The sequence below is a fragment of the Ovis aries genome, chromosome 24, assembly GCF_016772045.2.
Source record: "Ovis aries strain OAR_USU_Benz2616 breed Rambouillet chromosome 24, ARS-UI_Ramb_v3.0, whole genome shotgun sequence".
In the NCBI taxonomy this organism is placed as follows: Eukaryota; Metazoa; Chordata; class Mammalia; order Artiodactyla; family Bovidae; genus Ovis; species Ovis aries.
Genome location: NC_056077.1, coordinates 17,714,040 through 17,739,430, shown reverse-complemented (window position 1 = coordinate 17,739,430; position 25,391 = coordinate 17,714,040). Strand labels below are relative to the sequence as shown.

Genomic DNA, 25,391 nt, shown 5'->3' with positions numbered 1-25,391 from the left:
AGAGAGGCAGAGAGCATATGAGAATAAAAGGGCATTTTAAAATGGATATACAGAAGAAAAAAATCAAGACAAATACACAAACTGTAAACAGTGGACTTTTCAGAAGTGAGGAGAAAGAGTAGAGTAACAGGTGACTTTTATTTGGGGGCTTTTTACTTTCTAAGATCTGCAATTCTGTACTGTCAGAATTTTTTTCAAATGAGCATGGAATATTAAAATAAAAATCATTAAGATTTAAAATAAAGTACAGGCTGTCTATTTTTCAACAGGATACAGGACAGTCTCCTCAAATGCATGTCATACATGATAAAACTCAAGTTTAACTGCGATCTCTGACAGTAAGTTCATCCTCTATGTCCTGGGCATTGTCAATACAGAATACAACTCAGTATCTGAGTCATAAGACAGGATCAAGAAGTGATAACCCAGGCCACCTTCAGAGGGGGCGTTTTAATTTTTAAACAGTGCAGTGGGTCAGTGCTAATGGAAATCTTTACTACTTATCAGGGTCATAAACTCCTTAACAAGACCTCAAGAGTAATCCACCCCATTCCATTCCAAGACCTTCAGCTATCATTGCCCTCCTGGACAACTCAGAAGGATAGCTGTCCTAATCCAGGGAATGTCAAGAAAGGAAACATCACGTTTCTTAAGTAAAAATGTCATGAGTGGTTGAAAGACTCCCGTGCCTTGAATATACCTTATTAAAGCAGGGTTCAGGCTACAAGAATTGTTCACTCTCTCTCAAGTCCTATCAGCTCCACTGCTGAACATTTTCACCAGTCTTCAGCATTTTCCATCTCTGGATAAGTTTAGGTTTGGACTCGACAATATCTATATAGTGGAAACTACTGTATAAAATGCAACAACAGGGCATAGCCTACTCTCTCTCACTCTGTTACAGGACTAAATGTTTCTCCCCCACCAATTCATATGCTGAAATCCTAAACGCTGAGGTGATGGCATCAGGAGGTGGGAACTTTGGGAGGTGATTAGGTCATGAGGGTGTTGCCCTCATGAATGGGACTAGTGCCCTTATAAAAGGACCCCAGAGAGCTCCTTCCTCCCTTCTGCCATTGAGGACACAATGAAATCACAGTCTACGAACCAGGAAGTCCTCACTAGACAGTGAATCAGTGAGTAGCCTGATCTTGGACTTCCAGTCTCCAGAGCTGTGAGCAACAAATGTTTCTTGATTAAGCCTGGTCCACGGTACTTCTGTTACAGCAGCCCAAACAGACTAAGGCAGTCTGCCATGAAGGTGTGCCATCACCAAGTGATAGGGTGTCTTTGGGTAAAGCCTCATAGTCCAAATGGCCAAGTTATTATCCATAGGCAAGTTATTTATAGAGATTCAACACCATTTATTACTAAACTATGTTTTTATAATAAAACTTGTCATTATAGGAATTAAGTTTGAGGATTTAAGGACCACGGCTTTGATGATACGTGTAAAGAGCAAAATTTAAAGAAATAGTGAATGCCGAAGGACAGTTAAATACCTTATACATGAAACTGTCAGTGATAACAATTAAGCATTAACATACCCTTGACTTTCCCACCTGGTTTACACAGAATGTCGACTCTTAATGTGAAAAGTCCACCCAGACACACAGATGGCAGCACCATGGGAGGTGCCTGTAAGTTCTCTCTTCTATCTCCAATAGGCAAGGCCTCTCTTCGAGTCGAGCACACTCAGTCCCTGTTTCACCTGACTCACATCTCTGGGTCCTGCAGGGGTAACACACTTTACTGCTAACCCTGTATGAGTTCACAGGAGGCTGTGAAGGTCTTTCGGTGGACATTAAGCTTGGGTTTCCCCAAGCAGATAGTCAACAAAAACAAGACCAGGAGCCGACTGTGGCTCAGATCATGAACTCCTTATTGCCAAATTCAGGCTCAAATTGAAGAAAGTAGGGAAAACCGCTAGACCATTCAGGTATGAGCTAAATCAAATCCCTTATGATTATACAGTGGAAGTGAGAAATAGATTTAAGGGACTAGATCTGATAGATAGAGTGCCTGATGAACTATGCACAGAGGTTCGTGACATTGTACAGGAGACAGGGATCAAGACCATCCCCATGGAAAAGAAATGCAAAAAAGCAAAATGGCTGTCTGGGGAGGCCTTACAAATAGCTGTGAAAAGAAGAGAGGCGAAAAGCAAAGGAGAAAAGGAAAGACATAAGCATCTGAATGCAGAGATCCAAAGAATAGCAAGAAGAGATAAGAAAGCCTTCTTCAGCGATCAATGCAAAGAAATAGAGGAAAACAACAGAATGGGAAAGACTAGAGATCTCTTCAAGAAAATTAGAGATACCAAGGGAACATTTCATGCAAAGATGGGCTTGATAAAGGACAGAAATGGTCTGGACCTAACAGAAGCAGAAGATATTAAGAAGAGGTGGCAAGAATACACGGAAGAACCGTACAAAAAAGATCTTCACGACCCAGATAATCATGATGATGTGATCACTAATCTAGAGCCAGACATCTTGGAATGTGAAGTCAAGTGGGCCTTAGAAAGCATCACTACGAACAAAGCTGGTGGAGGTGATGGAATTCCAATTGAGCTGTTTCAAATCCTGAAAGATGATGCTGTGAAAGTGTTGCACTCAATATGCCAGCAAATTTGGAAAACTCAGCAGTGGCCACAGGACTGGAAAAGGTCAGCTTTCATTTCAATCCCAAAGAAAGGCAATGCCAAAGAATGCTCAAACTACCGCACAATTGCACTCATCTCACATGCTAGTAAAGTAATGCTCAAAATTCTCCAAGCCAGGCTTCAGCAATACGTGAACCGTGAACTTCCTGATGTTCAAGCTGGTTTTAGAAAAGGGAGAGGAACCAGAGATCAAATTGCCAACATCCGCTGGATCATGGAAAAAGCAAGAGAGTTCCAGAAAAACATCTATTTCTGCTTTATTGACTATGTCAAAGCCTTTGACTGTGTGGATCACAATAAACTGTGGAAAATTCTGAAAGAGATGGGAATACCAGACCACCTCACCTGCCTCTTGAGAAATCTGTATGCAGGTCAGGAAGCAACAGTTAGAACTGGACATGGAACGACAGACTGGTTCCATATAGGAAAAGGAGTACGTCAAGGCTGTATATTGTCACCCTGCTTATTTAAGTTCTGTGCAGAGTACATCATGAGAAACGGTGGACTGGAAGAAACAGAAGCTGGAATCAAGATTGCCTGGAGACATATCAATAACCTCAGATATGCAGATGACACCACCCTTATGGCAGAAAGTGAAGAGGAGCTAAAAAGCCTCGATGAAAGTGAAAGAGGAGAGTGAAAAAGTTGGCTTCAAGCTCAACATTCAGAAAACGAAGATCATGGCATCTGGTCCCATCACTTCATGGGAAATAGACGGGGAAACAGTGGAAACAGTGTCAGACTTTATTTTGTTGGGCTCCAAAATCAATGCAGATGGTGACTGCAGCCATGAAATTAAAAGACACTTACTCCTTGGAAGAAAAGTTATGACCAACCTAGACAACATATTCAAAAGCAGAGACATTACTTTGCCGACTAAGGTCCGTCTAGTCAAGGCTATGGCTTTTCCTGTGGTCATGTATGGATGTGAGAGTTGGATTGTGAAGAAGGCTGAGTGCCGAAATATTGATGCTTTTGAACTGTGGTGTTGGAGAAGTCTCTTGAGAGTCCCTTGGACTGCAAGGAGATACAACCAGCCCATTCTGAAGGAGATCAGCCCTGGGATTTCTTTTGGAAGGAATGATGCTAAAGCTGAAGCTCCACTACTTTGGCCACCTCATGCGAAGAGCTGACTCATTGGAAAAGTCTCTGATGCTGGGAGGGATTGGGGGCAGGAGAAGAAGGGGACGACAGAGGATGAGATGGCTGGATGGCATCACGGACTCAATGGACGTGAGTCTGAGTGAACTCCGGGAGATGGTGATGGACAGGGAGGCCTGGCGTGCTGCGATTCATGGGGTCGCAAAGAGTCGGACATGACTGAGCGACTGAACTGAAGTGAACTGAACTATCTTAATTCTGACTGTCTCCTAAATAAGTTATCTATTCAGTCTATACTCACTGATCTCTAGTAACCACACACACCAAGGGTCAGAAATAACACACTGGATTAGGGGGTTACCTGGTGGTCCAGTGGTTGAGAACCTGCCTTGCAATGCAGGGGACAGCAGCTCAATCCCTGATCCGTGAAGATCCCACATGCTGCCAAGAAACTAAGCCCATGTACCACAGCTACTGAGCCTGCGCTCCAGAGCCCGAGAGCCACAGCTACGGAGCCCGTGTGCTCAACTACTAAAGCCCGTGTTCCACCACAAGAGAAACCACTGCAATGAAAAGCCTGCATGCTCTGCAACTAGAGAAAGCCCACGTGCAGCAAAGACCTAGTGCAGCCAAAAATAAATAAATATTTTTTAAAACCCACAGAAAAAACCCCACCAGATTATGTTTAGAGGAACTAACCTAACTAAAGAGAAACACAGTGGTGGAAAGAGCACTTGAAGTCACTTATTAGCTAGATGCTCCGGGGCAAGTCATGTCACACCTCTGAGCTTCAGTTTCCTCTTTTCTAAAAAGATCAGCCACCCAGAAAATAATATGTATTGAATAAAACTAAACTGCTTTGCTTGGAATTCAGTTCTCTCAACAATTAGTCCCCAAGCTATCTTCCTAACTTGACCTCCCACTCAGTCCTTCCAGAGGCACCTTTTTTCCAGCCTCTAGGCCTCTGCTCTTGCTGTTGCCTAGGCCAGAATGCTCCCCCCGACCCCTTTGCCTCACTTCAACATCTACAGATCCCCATTACCTTCCAGACTTTTCAATGCCAACTTTTTTTTAAAATTCCTCTTCCAAGTCAAGGGTCATTTCTAAAATTCCCTGGTATATTTTATGAACATCTTGCATGACACTTATCATGTGTTGCAGTAACTGTAAATGGACCCACCACTCTCCCCTGTGAGCATGAAGTCTCTTTAAGTGCATTCCTGTTTCAGCACAACGCTTGGCACAGGGGTTTGCATGTGAAAAATGGCCAAGAACTACTGGCAAGAGGAAGCAAATCACAGGCATTTACAATTGTAAGCAGCTGAGTGAACTTAAAGGGGGCGGGGCACACCCTTGTCTTTCCTGCGGGTTCCATCCCAGCCCTCACCTGCCCTAAGGTGGATGGATCATGTGCATTCAGACAAGCTTCACGCCGTCTGCCCACCTGCGAACTATTACAGCGAAATTAACCTACTTCATCCATAATCACCAGAAAGGCCTTAAGTTTGAGAAAAGGGTCACATCAAACACATTCTTCAGAAGATGGTTTGTCAACAGAACAAGTAAATATGGCCTTAAGCATAAACTCCAAAGACTTGTTAAGTGGATAGAGATCGTTTTTCTCCATTACAAGCCACTCCTTACCCTCCAAAAGGCAGAAATACAAAATTATCTTCTCCTCCATTCTACTGCCCTGGCTTCCTCCATCAGCAGTTACGATTCACAGTAGCCAGTGGGCTGCATGACAGCAGGCTTTAGCCTCTCCTCTGTGCATCCCCATGCTCCTCATGGACCAAACCAGCACAGTGGCTGCATTCAACTTGTCTATGGGCCTCGGCATATGTTGGAGCTTACCTTGTTTTCTTTTTTCTATAAATAGGAAAATGAATTATTTAAAACCTACCAAGAGGACTTTGATGAAACTCTTCTGAACAACAGGGTTGCTTAAGAGTTAGGTCCATACCATAAAAGGTTTGGTACCATTTTACACTCATCAATACTGTACAGAGTTATCAAGCAGTATTATCATGCGGTGTCATTCATTCCTTCATCATTTATTGAGTGCCCATGTAGTAGGCAATGTGCCAGGAGCCAGGCACAGCACAGGGAATAAGGAAGATAAGAGCTGACACTCTTCAGGGGAGGGAAGCATACAATTCTTTACATATTTACTTGTTAAATAACAACCGTGATAAGTACAATGAAGGAAAGTGCATAGTGTGAGGATAGTATGTCTTACAGAAGAATCTGACCTAACTTTGTTTGAGGCATTTGATTAAGACATGGTTTGTGAGCATAGCTCTCCAAGATGAAGATGTAAAAAATTAGTAAAACAAAGTTAAGATTTTTAAGGGGGGATGCATTGAGAGGAGGAAAGAAATAGGTAGAATCTAAAAACAAATGAAAAAACATGAAATGGAAATAAAGTAAGATACAGAGAACAAACAAGTGGCTGCCAGACAGGAGTGTGGAGGGGGAACGAGAGAAATTAGGGGACGGAGATAAAGAGGTACAATCTTTCAGCTGCAAAGTAAATGAGTCAAGGGTATGAAACACAGTGTAGGGAATATGGTAAATAACGACATAGTACCTGTGTATGGCGAGTTAGCAAGATTTATCACCACGATCATTTTGAAGTGTATAGAAATATCAAATCACCATGCTGTGTTGTGTTGTGCGGATATGAGAGTTGGACTATAAAGAAGGCTGAGCACCAAAGAACTGATGCTTTCAAATACTGGTGCTGGAGAAGACTCTTGAAAGACCCAGGGACAGCAAAGAAATCAATCCAGTCTATCCTGAAGGCAATCAACCCTGAATATTCATTGGAAGGACTGAAGCTGAAGCTCCAATACTATGGCCACCTGATGAGAAGAGCTGAATCATTGGAAAAGACCCTGATGCTGGACAAGACTGAGGGCAGGAGGAGAAGGGGGCAACAGAGGATGAGATGGTTGGATGGCATCACTGACTCAATGGACTTGAGTTTGAGCAAACTACAGTTTATGGGGTCAAAGAGAGTCAGACATGACTTGGTGATTGAACAACATGCTGTGTTGTAGGTCAACCATAGTTTTAAAAACAAAAACAAAACACTCCTAGAAAAGTAGGTCAGATTTGGGGTTACCAGAAGTGAGGGATGGGAGGAAGAGGAACTGGATGAAGGCAGTCAAAAGAAAGAAATGTCAAGTTATAAGGTAAGTACTATGGATGTAATGTACAACATGATAAATATAATTAACACTGCTGTATTTTATATATGAAAGTTATTAAGAGAGTAAATTTTAACAGTTCTCATCACAAAGAAAAAATACTTTTAACGGTTTCTTTAATTTTGTATTTATATGAGCTGACAGGTGTTCACTAAACTTACTGTGGCAAACAGTTCATGCTGTATTTAAGTCAAATCATTATACTGTACACCTTAAACTTACACAGTGCTGTATGTCAACCATATCTCAAAAAAAAAAAAAACTGGAAGGAAAAATATTTTCAAACAAAGGAGAGGGAGAGAATTCTAAAGGAGGGAAAAGCATTATTATTAATGATAAGAACAAAAATCATTCTTTTTACCACCATCTTGCTCTAATTGTTCTCACTATTGTTTCATCTTTGGAGGAACTGCAGATTTGTTATTTTCAGGATAATTCAGCAGGTCAGTCTTGAAATGAACAGCTTTCCTGCAGATTTCTCAAGCTTCTGAGTATGAGAATTGGCTTTCAGAATTCTGAAACTGCAGAGCTGCACTGTATGCAGTTAGCTCCTAAACCTCAGAGCATACTTTCATCTTTTGAGAGATGATTATACTAAGTTAATATTTACTGAGCTGCTACTATGCGTCAGTCGACCGAGTACCCGAGTAGTTTCCCTCATTTAATCTACCATAGGGACTTCCCTGGTGGTGCAGTGGTTAAGACTTTGTGCTCCCAATGCAGGAGGCCTGGATTCATACCCTAGGAAAGGAACAATGGACCGCCTCCACCCCACCCCAGGAACCATGCCTCCATTAAATATCCCAGGTGCTGTAACGAAGACAAAAGGTCCTGCATGCCACAACTAAGACCTGGCACAGCCAAATAAGTGAAATAAATAAATATTTTTTTTAAAAATTAATAAGAGTCTGCCTACTATGCAGGGGCCATGGGTTGGATCCCTGGTCCAGAAAGATTCCACATGCAGTGGGGCAACTGAACCCAAACACCACAACCACTGAAGCTGTCGCACCTAGAGCCCCTGCTCCGCAACAAGAGAAGCCACCGCAATGAGAAGCACGCCCACTGCAACCAGAGAGCAGCCCCCGATCACTGCAGCTAGAGAAAAGCCCTTGCGCAGCAAGGAAAGCCCAGTACAACCAAGAATTAAAAAAAAAAATCCAGCACAGGAACCACCGCCATCATCTCCACTTTACAGATGGAGAAACTGAGGCACCATCCAGCCAATCAGTCCAAGAGCATACAACTCATAAGCAGCAGAATCAGGATGGGGACCAGCACACTCGGGAGGTCTGAAGCTCACCAGTCATTAGGGCCTCATCCCTGACACATCATATGATCCCACACATCCCCTCTTTTGCTCAGGCCGGCTCCTCTACCTGGAATGCTAACCATTCCTTCTTTCCTTCCTCACAGCCCTTCCCTGAGAAACAAATGCTCTTCTTTCAAGACCCACTTTTAACATCTGTTGTTGTTTAGTCGTTAAGTTGTGTCTGACTCTTGCAACCCCATGGACTGTAGCCCACCAGGCTTCTCTGTCCAAGGGATCTTCCAGGCAAGAATACTGGAGCGGGTTGCCATCTCCTTCTCCAGGGGATCTTCCCGACCCAGGGATCAAACCCGTGGCTCCTGCATTGGCAGGTGGATCCTTTACCAGTGAGCCACCCGGGAAGCCACCTTTAACAATAATACTTTCATTATAAAACATCCTCCTTTCTGAGGTGAGGAACTGTAAAGATAAAGGAACTGAGATAGAAAAGAACTCACTCTTGCTGTGGCTTCGTGATAACCTTCCAGAAAGAATCACTGACTAACAAGGACAAGGAGCTATCCCCAGTGACAGTGAATAGGCATCTCTGGGTCAGAAGATGTGACCGACAACTGATTTACAAGTCCTTCATTTCGCCTAAAGATCTGGGAGCAAAGGATGGCCCTAGACCAACCCCCTGCATGATCCAGCCTACACGCTGAACCAATGTGTCCAAAGGACCAGAACGGGCCTCCCTGTAATAAGCCTTCGTCAGCACTCCACGCTGGCCTGGCTCAGGGTTCAACTGGAGTTTACTTGTTGGGCTGAGCCAGCCCTGGCAAAGCTACAGCTGATAAAGAAGGTACAGCAGAGGCTGGATCAAGGGAGGCCAGAAAATGAATAGGGGGGAGGGGATGTTTTATAACCAGCTGAGAGGGGAGGGATGTTTAAGGAGGCAAACAAACCCAATCAGCCCACTTCCACAAGCTTCATTTAATTTATATTTAGCCTTCCCCTTCTCAGTAATTGAATATATTATTTATTTTGGCCAGCAACTGCTGCATGTGGCTTTCAGAACAACAACAATAAGCTTTTAAGGTTTAGCACCACAGCATTTAGAGACTTGAGCAAAATCATTGGATAAATTATTAAGCATGAAGTGGACACTGACTCCTGCACCCCGCCCTGCCCCGTAGCAGTTTAAAGTGCAGGGGAGGCAGTGGAGGAAGCCAGAGCTCTAACACAGGGGCGCTGAGTTTGTTTGGGATCTGTAACATTCAAGACATGGCTCTGAGCTTATTAAGTTGAGAGAAGAAAGATCTAGGCTTCTGGGGCCTCCATATGCAGCTCACAGCTCTGGTATCTCCAGCTTACAGCTCATTCCTAATGCTACAGGTGACATCAAACTCAGGGGTCCCCCACACAGGGATCCCCACACACTATTCCTGACCTTTTTAAGAGGGAACCAGTTCATAAGATTTAAACTTTCCTAACATCAATTTAATCTAATTAATTAATTTAGTCTAACTTTCATTTTGCACCTCACTGGGTTATTGGCAGAGGCTGTTAATTTTTGTGTTGTTTCCTGCAAAACCCAAAGCAGGCATTAGGAGTAAGTTCCGCGTCTGCTGGCGAGTAATGAGGGCATACCAGCTCTTGCGGGATTTGCAGTCCTCACGGGGGAAGGGAGTGTCCAGACAATAAGAAACAAATACACACAGTAAGAAAGCATCAGATGACGGCAAGTGCAATGAAGACATGAGGAGGATGGTACAGAGTGTGATTGGGAAGGTGGGGTTACTTTAGAAAGGGTGGACAGGGAAGGACGCCAAAAGAGGCAAGGCTTGCTTCTCATCTCTGGCCCAGTAATTTTAGAAAATGCAAATATCTGGGGGGACAATCATTCTAGAAAGAGGGAGCAGCAAGGGCAACGGCTCTGAACTGGTAGATGGCTTAGTATGTTCAAAGGACAGAAAAAAAGCCGGCGTGGCTAAAGCATGGTGTGAGTTGAGGACAGAAGGCCGCTGCCAGACACACCAGATCACGTGGGGACTTCAGGCCAGGTGTCTGGGGTCTGTGTCTGGTGCCTTTGGTTTGATCCCAAAGGCGCTGAGAGGCTACGTTAGCACCCAGGAGTTGAGAACAAAACCAAGCAGAGTCTGAAAAGGTTCTTGGACAGCAATCATGTTTGAAGACTTCGGTGACACTGAGGGTCCGATGGGAAGGACCCAGCTGCCCACAATCCTAACCCTCCACCAGTGCACCCTTCACTGGTATCCTTCCCTTCCTCATCTCACCTCACCTCATCCTCCTGACACTTCCTGGGATCACCTTCCAAATCAACCACTCACACAATCCTGGTTCCAGGACAGCTCTGTACATCTTACAGAAACAGGTTTTGGGCAGAATTTTTATCCCTAACAGCAAACTGTAGAGAGTATTCATTCTATACTGCTTAGATGCTACTCCTGTATCTCTGGAATTTCAAACCCTGACAACAATAAATAAACTTGAATCTGCTGTGAATGAGCAGGCCGAAGTTCTAAAACTCTCTAGGGATGTCTAAACCACCTGACCTGACATGCCTGAGACAGATGTAGGAAGGTCCTTACAGGAAATAACCCAGGCTCTGTAATCTGTCTGACTCTACAAATGTGTATATGTCCGAGGTGCTTCCTACTAAAGAAAAAACTCATCACTAATTGATCACTTTTTCTTTTCTTTCCTCCTTAAAGGAAGCTCTCTGCACGCATTCACACACTGCTGAGTCAGTTTTCCTGGGGAGCCAGGCAGAGTCTGAGAGAAGAGAGTGAGTGGCAGGCTCACCTTGGGAGAGGCACTGGTTGGCCAGGGCCACCTGACCGGAATGCAGGTAGAGATTGAGGCGGGTGAAGATCCCCGCCAGGGAGGGAATGGTAATGAAGCAGTAGGCAACGCAGGCCTAGAAGAAAGGGGAGAAACAGCAGGTTAGGCGGCAGTGCCATCACAGTGGATTAATATCCTCATTTTCATCCATCATATATTTTCAAGCAAAAACACTTACAATTCATCTCCCCATTATGAACCCCAATTTCTCCTCCTTGCCTCTACTGTATTTCCCTTTTGGGGAGGAATAGGAGGGGCAACCAAGGACAGTGATGGTATACAAAAACAAATCTTCATCTGTCATCACAGGAAGTGAATAGATAACACCTAATATTGATCATTTAAAGAAGCAGTTGTTAAAACCAATTAATTAAAAATGAATTAATTGGTAACTTGAAGAAATTGCTAAAGAGAGACTGTGAGAAGTATATAGTGAGAAAGGGCAGGGCTGGGAAGCTTATTTTCACTATAATCTTTTCAGTATGATTTTATTTTTAAAGCATGGATATGTATTGCTTTGATAAAATTTTGAGCAGCTTACTCAAGAAACAAATTTCTTCCAAAGCTGGGAACTTGACAAGAGGAAAAAAAATCCTAGGCTTTCCAGTTACTGGCATGAGCCAGAGATAATTCAGCTGGCATACAAAAATGCAAATCCGTCTCAACCACCTCCCCTAATACATATCAAAATTCAGACTCCTTTGATTGTTTCTTTAGAAAACATTAAGAAAATCGGTCAGTCCATGAGTATGTAAGGAAAAATCTGGAAAATCAATATTAAATCGCCCTTAATCTTTTTCTGGGAGGAAAAATTCAGAAAGTCGTGTAAGAAACAGCCCACTGGAGTTCAAAGTAAGTCTTATCTTTGAAACATACCCGGACAAATGCAGCGGTCTTTCTAGAATGATTTCCCTTCATTACTTTCCTTGTTTCCATTGCCAACCGGTTCACACTCTAGATTAAAAAGTAAAACAGAAATGGGAATGAAATGATGGTTAATTCAGATTAAACATCTTCCAAAGAGATTTGAACGCTGACTGTATACAATCAATGAGAACAAGCTAACCAGAACCAAGACTGGTTCCAGAACCAAGACCGGTGAGCACCAAACCCTGAAATGGGAAAGGAGTCATCAGGCCAGAATCAATCTTGGCTTGAACAAACATCTTCAAGGGGCACTCACTAAGTTAAGTCATGCCTATCAACTGGCATGATAAATGACCATTTTCTGGCTTAATGAATAGCCAGGGTTCACTTATTCCATTTCCAGAAATCCCACACACTAAGCTTAAGATCTTAGAGATCTTAAGAGAAACCTCCAAACCTGAACATAAACCATACAAAATACCTCTGCAACACTAACGCTAATCTTAAGAAAGTAACAGCAGCCACGTTATCACTCATAGCACACCAGGTGCCGTTTTAGGTGCTGTACATTCTTAAGCTCATTTACTCCTCATGACTTTACAGGCTGAGTACTATCAATTCCCCTGACTTACAAGACTCTACATTTAGGTCTTAAGTTCACTAATGCTACAAAATCTGATAATCAGTGAACAAATATATAAAAAGGTCATTTTCCTTAAATTTACATGAAGCAATTCAAGAGCCTTAGGGAATCTTTTCACAAAAATTAAAAGCTTGGACCTATGGTTCCCAAAATGTGTACCATGACACCCCAGGGTGTTACAGGAAAATCAGAGGGGCATCCCATGTTTTGGACAACCACAGAAGGGCTCAACTGTTGAACACTATGCAAAGCACTTCTGTGAGGTAGCTCACAGACACGGTACCTTCCTTGCAGTGATGGCATATCTTTGCAAAACTTTAGCAACTGCCATGACAAAAAGTACTGTGCAACATTAATATAGGGGGAAAAAAATCTATCTGGAACAAGAAATAGGGTAGTGGTGTGCCATCTGATTCCTAGGTTTGAGAAGTCAAGCAATGCCTAGAGGTACATATACTTCATTAGTAAGTAATTGTGATGATTTTAAATGGAATGCAAATATATACTATTTTTCTTTCAATTTACATAAATTGTTGGTTCAGAGAGCAAGCTGTTAAGGCACAAATTCTTAAGTTGCTTGAGCCTAATTTCTTAGTAAACAGAATTATTATCTCTTCCTGTTTTGCCTAAGGGCATCATGAAAAGTTACTGAAAGGCAATGTGAACCAAGAAAGCTGGGACTCTGGTTAGGTAACGTGGAATTCTAACTAGGTTAATTTCTATAACTAAATAATCACTACAACTCACTCAGCTCTTTGCTGTTGACATGCAGGAGTGAGAATACGCACATTTCAGAGAAAAAGAGACCAATGAAACCACTCTAAGGCTCAAGCAAAGTTGTAGATTTTATTAACCTTTGAGAAAACATCTTTCACACCTTGGGAACAGAAGCAATATGGGGCCAGAAGACTCTCAGATTAAAACTGGTACGTGGCCTATCAATGATTAATAAACATGTATCGAGAGAATAAATGAATGAGTGAAAATCCTTACGTGAATCAACTGCACAAGAACAGGTTCCAGATTGCAAAACATTGACCTGGCCTCAACATAAAAACTCAGCTGTTGTTCAAAATCACGGCCAAAGGACACCTAGAATCAAGGAGAAAGAAGTGACAATGTTATCTCTAGGCAGCTGTAAGCTCACAATTGGAAAAGTTCCTCCTGAGTTTTGTGGGGACAGGGGAGGTGCTGCGATGACAAGATACCAAAAATTCCACAGATATAGATGGGTGGTATCTCAAGGGGATGTAAGCAAACACACACATCTGTGAACTGGAATACACTGTAACAGATGTTACATTACTTCACCCAGCATATAGCAGAAATATTACTATTACCACCTCATCTTCATGACATGGGCATTGGAGCAGAACATAAAAAGACCAAAGGGTATAAAACAGAATCTCAAAATGCAAAGAGGATTTCCTAGGCTAGAAGGAAACCACTGGAAAGGAAACTGTGGCACTTTGGGTGTCAGCTGCAGCCTTTTCACATAGATTTGGTGATTGGGAGTCATTTGTCAGAGGGATTCCGTAATAAGGGCCACACATTTCTGCTTCCTGATGGGGATTCCAACCTTTAGCAGCTCACTGGTGGCTGCTGGAGCCATCGATGGATGTTAATCCACCATTAAAAACTTCTCCTATTTCTTCAAATTTATGAACAGCTGGTTGGAAGGACAAACTTTACTGCTACAACAGTCATTTTTGTCCAGAAGAGGTTTAAAGTCATAATTTCCACTACAGCTATCAAGTTTCACATCTTATTTTCTCAAATTCTTTCCCATTAAAACTTAGTGGTTTTCAGACAAACCCATAAAAGGATAAATATCACAAGAGCAGCATATAAATGAAGGGAACAAGAGAGGCACCTAGTATCAATCATAGGTACATTTCCTAACATGGGAATTAAATGGCTTATCCTGAATTTTCATCAAAATTAGTATTTTACCATAGTTAAATCAACCTCTGTTACTGAATGAGTCACATTTTTCAAGGTGATTTTCAAAGTGACCTACTTATTTTCATCTCAGTCAGCATTTGTCTTGACATTTCTAACAGGAGATACTGGCTGAAGTGGGTATTTTAGTTTCGTGCACCGAGATTTAAGGCAAAGGTTGTCCTGGCTAGGATGGAAAGCTGGTTGTTCCTGATGAAACCTGCAACAATGCTGCCCACTTCGCTCGTCCCTCCCCAGTGTCCCTGTGGACTCTTCCCAGCCGGGGGTGGGTCTGCTTTCCCTCCCCTCCAGACAGCTGGCCCTGGGACTTGCTTTGACTAACAGAATGAAGCAGGAGGCAGCACTGGTCACTGTGTGATTGCTAAACCTCCAAAGACCCGGCAGCTTCTGATTCTGCCCTCACCAGGCAAGAGCCCAGACGTGAGCAAATGTTGAGAGAATGGTGGAGAGAAAGAGGTCCCATGACTGAGAAATAAGCTGCCCCAGTCAACAGCCAGCACCAAGACCCCAAACACATGCTCAAGACTGTCCTGGATCCTCCAGCCCCAGTTCTGCCACACTTCTGACATCACACGGAGAGGCCTGGTTACCCAGTCAACCCACAGACTTGTAAGAATAAAACATTGTCATGTGAAGCCACTAAGTCTGGGATGAGCTGTCATGTATCGCTGAGTAACGAGGATGAATGGAGAGTGCACACTTGACATTTCACCCCCACCCACTCCCCACATCATTTTCAGCAGCATCTGAAGAGCGGCACATCAGGCGCTTCAGGAAGCCCCTTCTCCATGGTCCCCCAGTAGCCTACAGCCTAGAATTCCGGGCTCTCACTTTCACGGCCCAGGTTCAATCCCTGGTTAGGGAACTGAGGATTCTGCAAGCCATATGGAACAGCCAAAACATGTAACAATAATTTTAAAAAATAACAATGAAAGAATTTAAATTGGCTTCATTAAGAAAAGAAAAAAAGGAAGCCTCTTCTCCCACTCCGGATCCACATGGTTTGGCTGCCCAGGGGTGCCTGTCTCCCTGGCCTGGCCGGTGTGTTCCTTCCTTCTCACAGCAGCAATTTGCTCAGGGACGAGCTGGTGACCCAAATTAATCCAGACTCAGCCCTAGAACTTCTGCTGGACCTCTTCCTGCTGCACTGCAGAAATGGAAGGAATGGAAACCCGGGGCTCTCGTGGGGAGCAAGCCTGCCTGGGAGGGATGCCAGGAGAGAAGAGCCGTGAGCCAAAGACACACACAGCAGTTCTTGATGACACTACGGAGACCCCGAGTCCAGCTGCTCCTTCCGAGAGGTCCACCCCTGGACTTTATGTCACATCGGCCAGTACCCCCCCACTGTCCCCTTATTTTTTCTTAAGCCAGTTTGTCTTGGCTCTTCTTGCCCCCAGGGGAGTGCTGGCTAATATAAGCTGTTTTCTAATTTCATCTTATCTCCATAAAAATGAAAAGCACCAGGGAACATAATGTTAACTGCTTTCACCAGAGGAAGGATAAACAATTACATCACATTTCTAAGTACACTGAAACTTCTTCCCCAATACTTACCATTTTTATAAATCCATTAATCAAATATGCCAACATTCTTTTCTCATCTTCAAGAGTGAGTGCACTAAAATCAATAATTGTACATAATTGACACTGAGGTAATAAACGAAAGTTTCCAAAGGAAAAAAATAAATGAGAGATAAGTCATTTAACAGTTAAGAACATTCTGCATTTTCTAGATTTAAAAAACTCCCATATTTGTGTTTCTTTTGATGAAAATATGTAACCTAAATTAACATAATTTAATTGTGTTTCTCATCTCTCTTAGAGACACTGTTCTCAAGATATATTCATTAACAGCAAAAGAGAAGGTTTCTTTGGAATTTGGATAGCAAAGTTCAACTTCAAATTTTGTATTCCAGAGAACTTTCATTCAACATTTTACTATAAAAAGGTTTAAATGTAGCAAAGTTGAAAATTATATAGTCAACACCAATATACCCCACTATTAGCATTTTATAATATTTGCTTTATCACATAACTCTCCATTCCACCCTCCACTCATCAATCTACCTTATTCTGGAAATATAGCTTAAAGTAAACCACAGATCTCAGCTGCTTCAGTTTACTAGCAAAGTTAATATAAATGAGAAAATGTCAAGTCCTTATAGTTTTGATAATACATGTGAAGGTTTATAAGTGGTTTCCCAAATTTTTTTTTTTTTTTAATTTAAGAGTCAAAGACCAAGGTTCTTGTTCTAAGGGAAAACAAGTCTGTATTGGCAAAATCAGCATTCTGTCCTCCAATATGCAGCATCCCCTTCATTCTTTGAGACTACATTTCCCAAAGCTCCTTTGAGGCTACGAGTAGCCACATGACACTTCCGGCCAGTGGGATGCGAATGCAAGTGATGTGCTAAGTCTCCCAAACCGTGTCCCTAAAAGGAAGCTGCTGTCCTCTGATGCCTGCAGGCTGCAACATGAACATGGTTGAGGTAAGCCATCTCTACCAGGAAGACAAGGACAACACCCTAGAAGGACAGGAGACCTGGAGGACAAGAAACCTGGGCTCCTGGATGATATTCCAGAGCAGAGCTACCCTACCCTGACCTTCTGGCTCCACTTCTCACAAGAGAAATACATCTGCTATTTTATTTTAGGCCAAAAACGAATGTCCTACTAATACAAGTACTTTACTAAATGTCTTTTGGGTCTTTATATATTTTTGTGCAATGCAAGTCTATCAGTTTTATTTATTATAAAAAGTCTTGATATTTTGATTTTGATAACTAACAAAGTTGAAAGCACAGGTCATGAAAATAAAGATTCTACAATTCAGGGGGAAAAAAATAAAACAAAAGAAATACAATTCATCTAGTTGATGGTTAAGTTCCAAAACAATTTTCTCAGTTCTTGTAACATTTTCCAGTGAATCAAGCTGCTGTGTTTAAAAATTCTTTAGGGATCAAAATTTCAGCCACAGAGAAGCAGGAATTGCCTCAAGCATAGTCAAATGGAAACATGTAATGAAAAAGAAAAAAAAAAAAAAGATAAATACATCAAACTAGAAAGCAAAGGAGATAATCTGGCTTTTGACCCAAAGGTAAGGCCGGTGACTAGGTCTGAGCCTCAAGTATACTGAACAAATAAGGTCCTTCATGTAAAGAATATATGCAACTTCATTTGAATTTCAAATAACTGGCTAATAATGAGAAAAAATTTAAAGGCTATGTTACTGGATGAGTGAACTCATTATTCTACTATCTGCTGCTCTCAGAAATCTCCAGGAGACACGTAGCATGAGTTCATTTGGATGAAACCAGCCTTTTCCTCCCAACAGAAATCCCTTTGTAAAAACATCTGCCATCTCATTTTCTCAGGAAGATTACCCTCAGCTCAGCCTCCCTCCTCCCCTGGATTGGAATGTCCTTGTTAACAAGAATCTTAATAGACCCCATAAAATAATATTATTCACAGCGGCCGCTTAAAGCAGTAATTCCCTAATGCACTATTATGTGGCATTAAGGCTCAATCCAGGCTCGTTTCAGCCTTAAGCATGGCTTACTTCACAGAGTCGTGCATGGTCTTGCAAACGTGCAAAAGGGCGTTCAGAATCACGGGGTCCTTGGTGGGCTCCTGTTGATGCCTAGGAGACATTTGGGGATAAGAGTGAAAGCCATCTACACCAAGCACTAAAAGCATGGGTTTAGTTCTCATCTACGGGACGTTATGTGAGAAGCAGTAAATTATCTGGTGGGCATCTAACATAGTTCGGCTCACCAGCAATGGGCAATGTTCTAGTTTTCTCTGAATTTTGCTTTAACTAACAAGTTTGCTCTTCTAACATAACGTCTCCCAACTGCAAAATCATGGTAAAACTGCCACATTTCCTAAGCCAGGCAAAGGGCAAATCTGTTTTCTTACCATGTTTCTTGAACCCCTGAAGCTGTCTACAACTGTGTTAAGTGCAGACAAAATTATTAATTTAGTTTCTCAAAAGACAAGCTCTTACAGCAAATTTTTATGAAAGTAAAGTAGATATACTCATTTCAAGCATATGGAATTAATCTTTTAGAAAGAAAATACAAGGAAAGCTTAAAACATATACTCAACTAACTTCTAACTCAATTTTCCAAACTCTGCTATTTGAGCTTCATTTTTACACACATATTTTTTTTAATCATATCTACATACTTAATGTTTAAAGTCAGTTTAACTTTTAACTTAACCCTGTTCTAAAGAAAAATACATTAGAAGTCACTGATTAAACTAGTTATATATTATCTAATATACTTTAAAATAAATATACATTTTAAAAATAAAAATTTCTCTTCCATGCACTATCAAAGTATTTCACATACCACCAGCAATAGTTTTGGGAAAGAGATTTAATCAATAAAAGGAAAGGAATTAAATTGAAAACCTATCATAAATCTACATATTGAAGATAGAAATCTTTCAGGCTCTGGTATGAGAGAAGATAAGTATGACTATCTTAAAATCTTAAAACTCTCTAAATAAATAGTACATCAATAGATTGCTCCTTCCCAAAACTCACAGGAATGAGATGTGGGTGATGGTCAGCCCATCTAATATTTATATTTATTACTTTGTCTTCTTAAGAGCTAATTATAAACTTTTATCATGACTACTCCCTTTAATGTGGTTCTCCTCTCAATATTATTTTAGGTATAAATACATCATTACATCATAGGGCCTCAAAGTGTATAAATTGATTTCTTATCAACAGGTTTCACAAGGGTGGTGGGAATCGAAGCTTCTGATTACTTTGTGTTATACTTACTTGATAAAAACTTCCATGATGCATTTGCAAACCTCCACCCGGACACTCTCTTTTTGGAACATGTCCAGAAACGGCAGAAATTTTTCCTTTAAAACAAAAAACCAAAACACTCTACCTGCAATTTACACAAGTTACTAGAAGAGATTTATGGGTTACTTTTTCTTTGAAGGTCAAAACAGAAGAAGAGATTTTTGTCTTTCTGAGGCAGCTCTAATCAGGACTCATGTAAGAGCAAGAAGACGACTCTGAGGTGCTTGTTTTTTTTTTCCTAACATAACATGGGCCTTCTTAAAGAAAAAATTTTATTTATTTGTGAGTGAAGGATAATCGCTTTACAACAGCGTGCTGGTTTCTGCCAAACATCAGCATGAGTCAGGCACGGGGCACCTGTGTCCCCTGCCTCTTAGACCTCTCTCTCAGCTCCCAGCCCATCCCACCCTTCCAGGCTGTCACAGGGCACCGGCCATTTTAACCGTTTCTTAGTTTTTACACGCACACACTGCTTTATTTATCACTCATTTTCGGCTACACTGGGTCTTCGTTGCTGCACGCAGGCTTTCTCTAGTTGCGGCAAGTGGGGAGCTACTACCGAGCCGTGGTGTACAGGCTTCTCACTGTGGTGGCTTCTCTCGCTGTGGAGCACAGGCTTCAGTAGTTGCAGCACTCAGGCCCAGTGGCTGCAACTTGCTGGCTCCGGGGCTTGGGCGTTCAGCAGTTGCAGCACAGGCGCTCCTTAGTTGCGGCTCGCGGGCCCTGGAGAATGCAGGCTTCAGTACTTGTGGCACACAGGCTCAGTAGTTGAAGCCAGAGGGCTCGAGTCAGTAATCGTGGCACACGGGCTTAGCTGCTCTGTGGCATGTGGGATCTTCCCGGACCAGGGGTTGAACCTGTGTTCCCTGCACTGGCAGGTGGATTCTTAACGACTATACCACCAGGGAAGTCCCAGACTCTGAGGCTTTTTAAAACTATTAAGATTAAAATAAATTACATGTGCCCAGGGATCAGGGCTGGAACCAGTGACTATTTCAGTGAATCAGCTGGGCAACGCTTTTAGAAAAATTATTTATTCATTTTTGGTTGTGCTGCATTTTCATTGCTGCCATGGGCTTTCTCTAGTTGCCGAGGGCAGGAGCTACTCTTCGTGGCAGCGTATAGACTTCCCATTAAGGTGGCATCTCTTGTTGCGGAGAACAGGCTCTAGGTGTGCAGGCTTCAGGAGTTACAGCACAAGGGCTCAGCAGCTGTGGCACACAACTCAGGCTTCAGCTGCTTCGTGGCATGTGCTATGGTCTGGGGATTGAACTTGTCTCCCCTGCATTGGTAGGCAGATTTTTATCCACTGTACACCAGGGAAGTCCTGGAAAACCTTTAGGTAAGTATAAGCTCATACTGTCACAGGGTTCTCACAGCAAGAATACGTGCAGTGGGCTTGCCATTTCCTCCTCCAGTGAACCACATTTTGTCAGAACTCTTCACCATGACCTGTCCATCTTGGGTGACCCTGCACAGCATGGCTCATAGCTTCACTGAGCTATGTAAGCCCCTTCACCATGACAAGGCTGTGATCCATGAAAGAGAACTAAAGAGCCTCTTGATGAGGGTGAAAGAGGATAAAAATTGACTGAAAACTCAACATTCAAGAAACTAAGATCATGGCATCCAGTCCCATCACTTCATGACAAACAGAAGGACAAAAAGTGGAGGCAGTGACAGATCTTATTTTCTTTGGGCTCCAAAATCACTGCAGATGGTGACTGTAGCCATGAAATTAAAAGATACTTGCTCCTTGGAAGGAAAGCTATAACAAACCTAGACAGTGTATTAAAAGCAGAGACATCACTTTTTTGACAAAGATCTGTCTAGTCAAAGCTATGGTTTTTCCAGTAGTCATGTATGGATATAAGAGTTGGATTATAAAGAATGCTGACTGCTGAAGAACTGATGCTTTCAACTGTGGTGCTGGAGAAGACTCTTGAGATCCCTGAACAACAAAGAGATCAAATCAGTCAATCTACACTAAAGGAAATCAGCCCTGAATATTCATTGGAAGGATTGATGCTGAAGCTGAAGCTCCAATATTTTGGTCACCTGATGTGAAGAGCCGACTCACTGGAAAAGACCCTGATGCTGGGAAAGACTCAGGGCAGGAGAAGAAGGGGGCGATAGAGGATGAGATGGTTGGATGGCATCACCGACTCAATGGACATGAATTTGAGCAAACTCCAAGAGACAGTGAAGGACAGAGGAGCCTGGCATGCTGCAGTCCATGGGGTCGCAAAGAGTTGGACACAGCTTAGTGACTGAACAGCAACAAAGCTCTTCTTGGTACCCAAAGGCAAGGCAGGCTTCAGTCTTTTATCGACTATACAGAGGAACAGAGAAAGCAAAGTCAGAGTTGTTCCAACAGTGGCTTCTGCATCCTGACTCCACGTTCACTGCCTCTGTGACCTTAAGCAAGGTTCTCTGCCCCTTCTTGTACTGGTTTCCTCATTTGTAAAGTGGGACTCATTACTACTCTTGCTTCCCAGTACTGTTCTAAAAATGACCTGAGGCAATGCATAAAAGTAAATAGAAAAGATCAAGAAAATCAAAAGCTGGTTCTCTGAAAAAGATAAACAAAACTGAAAAACCTTTAGTCAGACTCATCAAAAAAAAAATAGTGGGGGAGGGTCTAAATCAATAAAATTAGGAATGAAAAAGTGAGGTTACAACCAACACCACAGAAATACAAATGACTGTAAGAGACTACTATAAGCAATTATATGCCAACATAATGAACAACCTAGAAGAAATGGAGAAATTCTTAGGAAGGTGCACTCTCCCAAGACTGAACCAGGAGGAAATAGAAATATGAACAGACCAATCACAAGCACTGAAACTGAATCTGTGATTAAGAAACTCCCAACAAACAAAAGTCCCGGAACAGATCGCTTCACAGGTGAATTCTATCCAATGTTTAGAGAAAAGTTAACACCTATTCTTCTGAAGCTATTCCAAAAAATTGCAAAGGAAGGAACACTTCCAAACTCATTCTGTGAAGTCACCATCACCCTGATACCAAAACCAGACAAAGATACAAAACACACTCAAAAAATTACAGGCCAATAACACTGATGAACATAGATGCAAAAATCCTTAACAAAATACTAGTAAACCGAATCCAATAATACATTAAAGGGATCATAGACCATGATCAAGTGAGATTTACTTCAAGGATGCCAGGATTTTTCAATATCCGCAAATCAATCAGTGTGATACATGACATTAACAAATGGAAAAATAAAACCCATATGATCACTTCAACAGATGAAGAAAAAGCTTTTGATAAGATTCACCATCCATTTACAATTAAAAAAAAAAACTCTCCAGAAAGTGGGTAGAGGGAACCTACCTGACCAATAAAGGCCATGCATGACAAACGCATGGCTAACATCATACTCAACAGGGAAGAGCTGAAAGTATTTCCTCTAAGTTCAGGAACAAAACAAGGATGTCCATTCTTGTCACTTCTATTCAACATAGTTTTGGAAGTCCTAACATAGCAATCAGAAAAGGAAAAAGAAAAAAAAAAAGGAATCCAAACTGGAAAAGAAGTAAAACTGTCACTGTTTGTAGATGACGCAATTCTACACAGAGAAAATCCTAAAGGCACTGAAAACTATTGGAGCTCATCGACGAATTTGGTAAAGTCGCAGGATAAAAAATTATACACAGAAATCTGTTGTATTTCTATACACAACGAAAGGTCAGAAAGAGAAATTAAGGAAACAATCTCATTTACCACTGCATCAAAAAGAATAAAATACCTAGGAAGAAACCTACTTAAGAAGGCAAAAGACTAGTACTCCAAAAACTATAAGATGCTAATGAAAGAAATTAAAAATGACACAAAAGAAAAGGAAAGATAGGCCATGTTCTTGGACTGGAAGAATCATTATTGTCAGAATGACTATACTACCCAAGGCAACCTACAGATTCAACGCAATTTCTATCAAATTACCAATTGCATTTTTCACAGAACTAGAACCAAAAAATTTTTTAATTTGTATGGAAACACAAAAGGACCCCAAATAGCCAAAGCAATCTTGAGAAAGAAAAACAGAGCTGGAGGAAACAGGCTCCCTGACTTCAGACTATGCACAAAGCTACACTCATCAAAACAGTATGGTTCTGGCACAGAGACAGAAATACAGATTAATGGAACAGTACAGAAAGCCCAGAAATAAACCCAAGCACATATGGTCAATTAATCTACAACAGAGAAGGCAATATACAATGGAGAAAAGACAGTCTCTTCAATAAGCGGTGCTGGGAAAATTGGACAGCTACATGTTGAAGAATGAAATTAGAACACTCTATTGATGCTTCTGAACTGTGGTGTTGGAGAAGACTTTTGAGAGTCCCTTGCACTGCAGAGATTAAACCAGTCAATCCCAAAGGAAATCAATCCTGAATATTCACTGGAAGTACTGATACTGAAGCTCCAATACTTTGGTCACCTGATATGAAGAGCTGACTCATTAGAAAAGACCCTGATGCTGGGAAAGGCAGGAGAAGGGGATGACAGAGGATGAGATGGCTGGATGGCATCACGGATGCAATGGACATGAGTTTGAGCAAGCTCTGAGAGTTGGTGATGGACAGGGAAGCCTGGCAAGCTGCAGTCCATGGGGTCACGAAGAGTCGGACACTGAGCGACTGAACTGAAATGAAAACACTATACACACAAAAAAACTCCAAATCTATTAAAGACCTAAAATTCCTAGAGGAAAATACAGGCAGAACACTCTGACATAAATTGCAGCAATATCTTTTTGGATCTGTTTCCAGAGTAATGGAAATAAAAGTAAAAATAAACAAATGAGACCTAACTAAATGTAAAAGTTTTTGCACAGCAAAGAAAACCATAGACAAAATGAAAAGACAACCTACAGAATGGGAGGAAATATTTGCAACCAATGCAACTGATAAGGGATTAATCTCCAAAATATACAAAACAGTTCATACAGCTCAGCATCAAAAAACAAACAATCCAATTTAAAAATGGGCAGAAAATCTAAAAAGATATTTCTCTAAAGACATACAGATGGCCAAAAAGCACATGAAAAGATGTTTAACACTGCTAATTCTTAGAGAAATGCTAATCAAAACTACAGTCAGCCATCACCTCACAATGGTCAGAATGGCCATCATCAAAAAGCATACAAGTAATAAATGCTGGAGAGAGTGTGGAGAAAGAGGAACCCTCCTAAATTGTTGGGAATGTAAATTATCAGCCACTATAGAGAACAGTACGGAGGTTCCTTAAAAAACTAAAAATAAAACTACCATATGACCCAGCAATCTCACTGCTGGGCATATAACCTGAGAAAACCATAATTCAGAAAACACATGTACCCCAATATGTTCACTGCAGCACTATTTACAATACCCAAGAAATGGGGGCAACCTAAATGCCCATCATCAGATAAATGGATAAAGAAGAGGTGGTGCATATATACAATGGAATATTACTCAGCCATAAAAGGGAATGAAATAATGCCATTTGCAGCAACATGGATGGACCTAGAGATTCTCATACTAAAGTGAAGTAAGCCAGAAAGAGAAAGACAAATGATATCACTATCACCTGATATCACTTATACCTGGAATCTAAAAAAAGATAAAAATGAACTTATTTACAAACAGAAATAGACTCACAGAGAAAACAAACTATAGCTACCAAAGGGGAGGAAGTGAGAGGGATAAATTAGGAGTTTGGGATTAAAATATATACATTACTATATATAAAATAGATAACCAACAAGGATCTACTGTACAGCACATGGAACTCTGCTCAATATTCTATAATAAACTACATGGGAAAAGAAATCTAAAAAAGAATGAGTATGTGTTTATGTATAACTGAGTCACCTTACCATACGCCTGAAATTAACACAACACTGTAAACCAACTATATTTCAATTTAAAAAAATTCATAAAAGCTCTAGCACAGGGCTTGGAGTATGGCAAAAATCCAATAAATAACA

General features: G+C 41.5%; 1 protein-coding gene across 5 annotated transcripts in view; it reads right to left on the bottom strand.

Annotated features, from left to right (window-relative positions):
* Positions 1–25,391, bottom strand: part of VPS35L (VPS35 endosomal protein sorting factor like) — a 141,055-nt gene that overhangs the window by 30,833 nt on the left and 84,831 nt on the right. For all 5 annotated transcript variants that reach the window (XM_060405751.1, XM_060405752.1, XM_060405750.1 and 2 more), the window contains exons 21-26: positions 19,363–19,448; positions 18,124–18,204; positions 16,119–16,182; positions 13,596–13,694; positions 11,969–12,046; positions 11,054–11,168 (exon numbers count right to left, since the gene is read on the bottom strand). In XM_060405751.1, the coding sequence (XP_060261734.1) occupies positions 11,054–11,168; positions 11,969–12,046; positions 13,596–13,694; positions 16,119–16,182; positions 18,124–18,204; positions 19,363–19,448 (523 nt within the window). The remainder of the gene's footprint in view (positions 1–11,053; positions 11,169–11,968; positions 12,047–13,595; positions 13,695–16,118; positions 16,183–18,123; positions 18,205–19,362; positions 19,449–25,391) is intronic.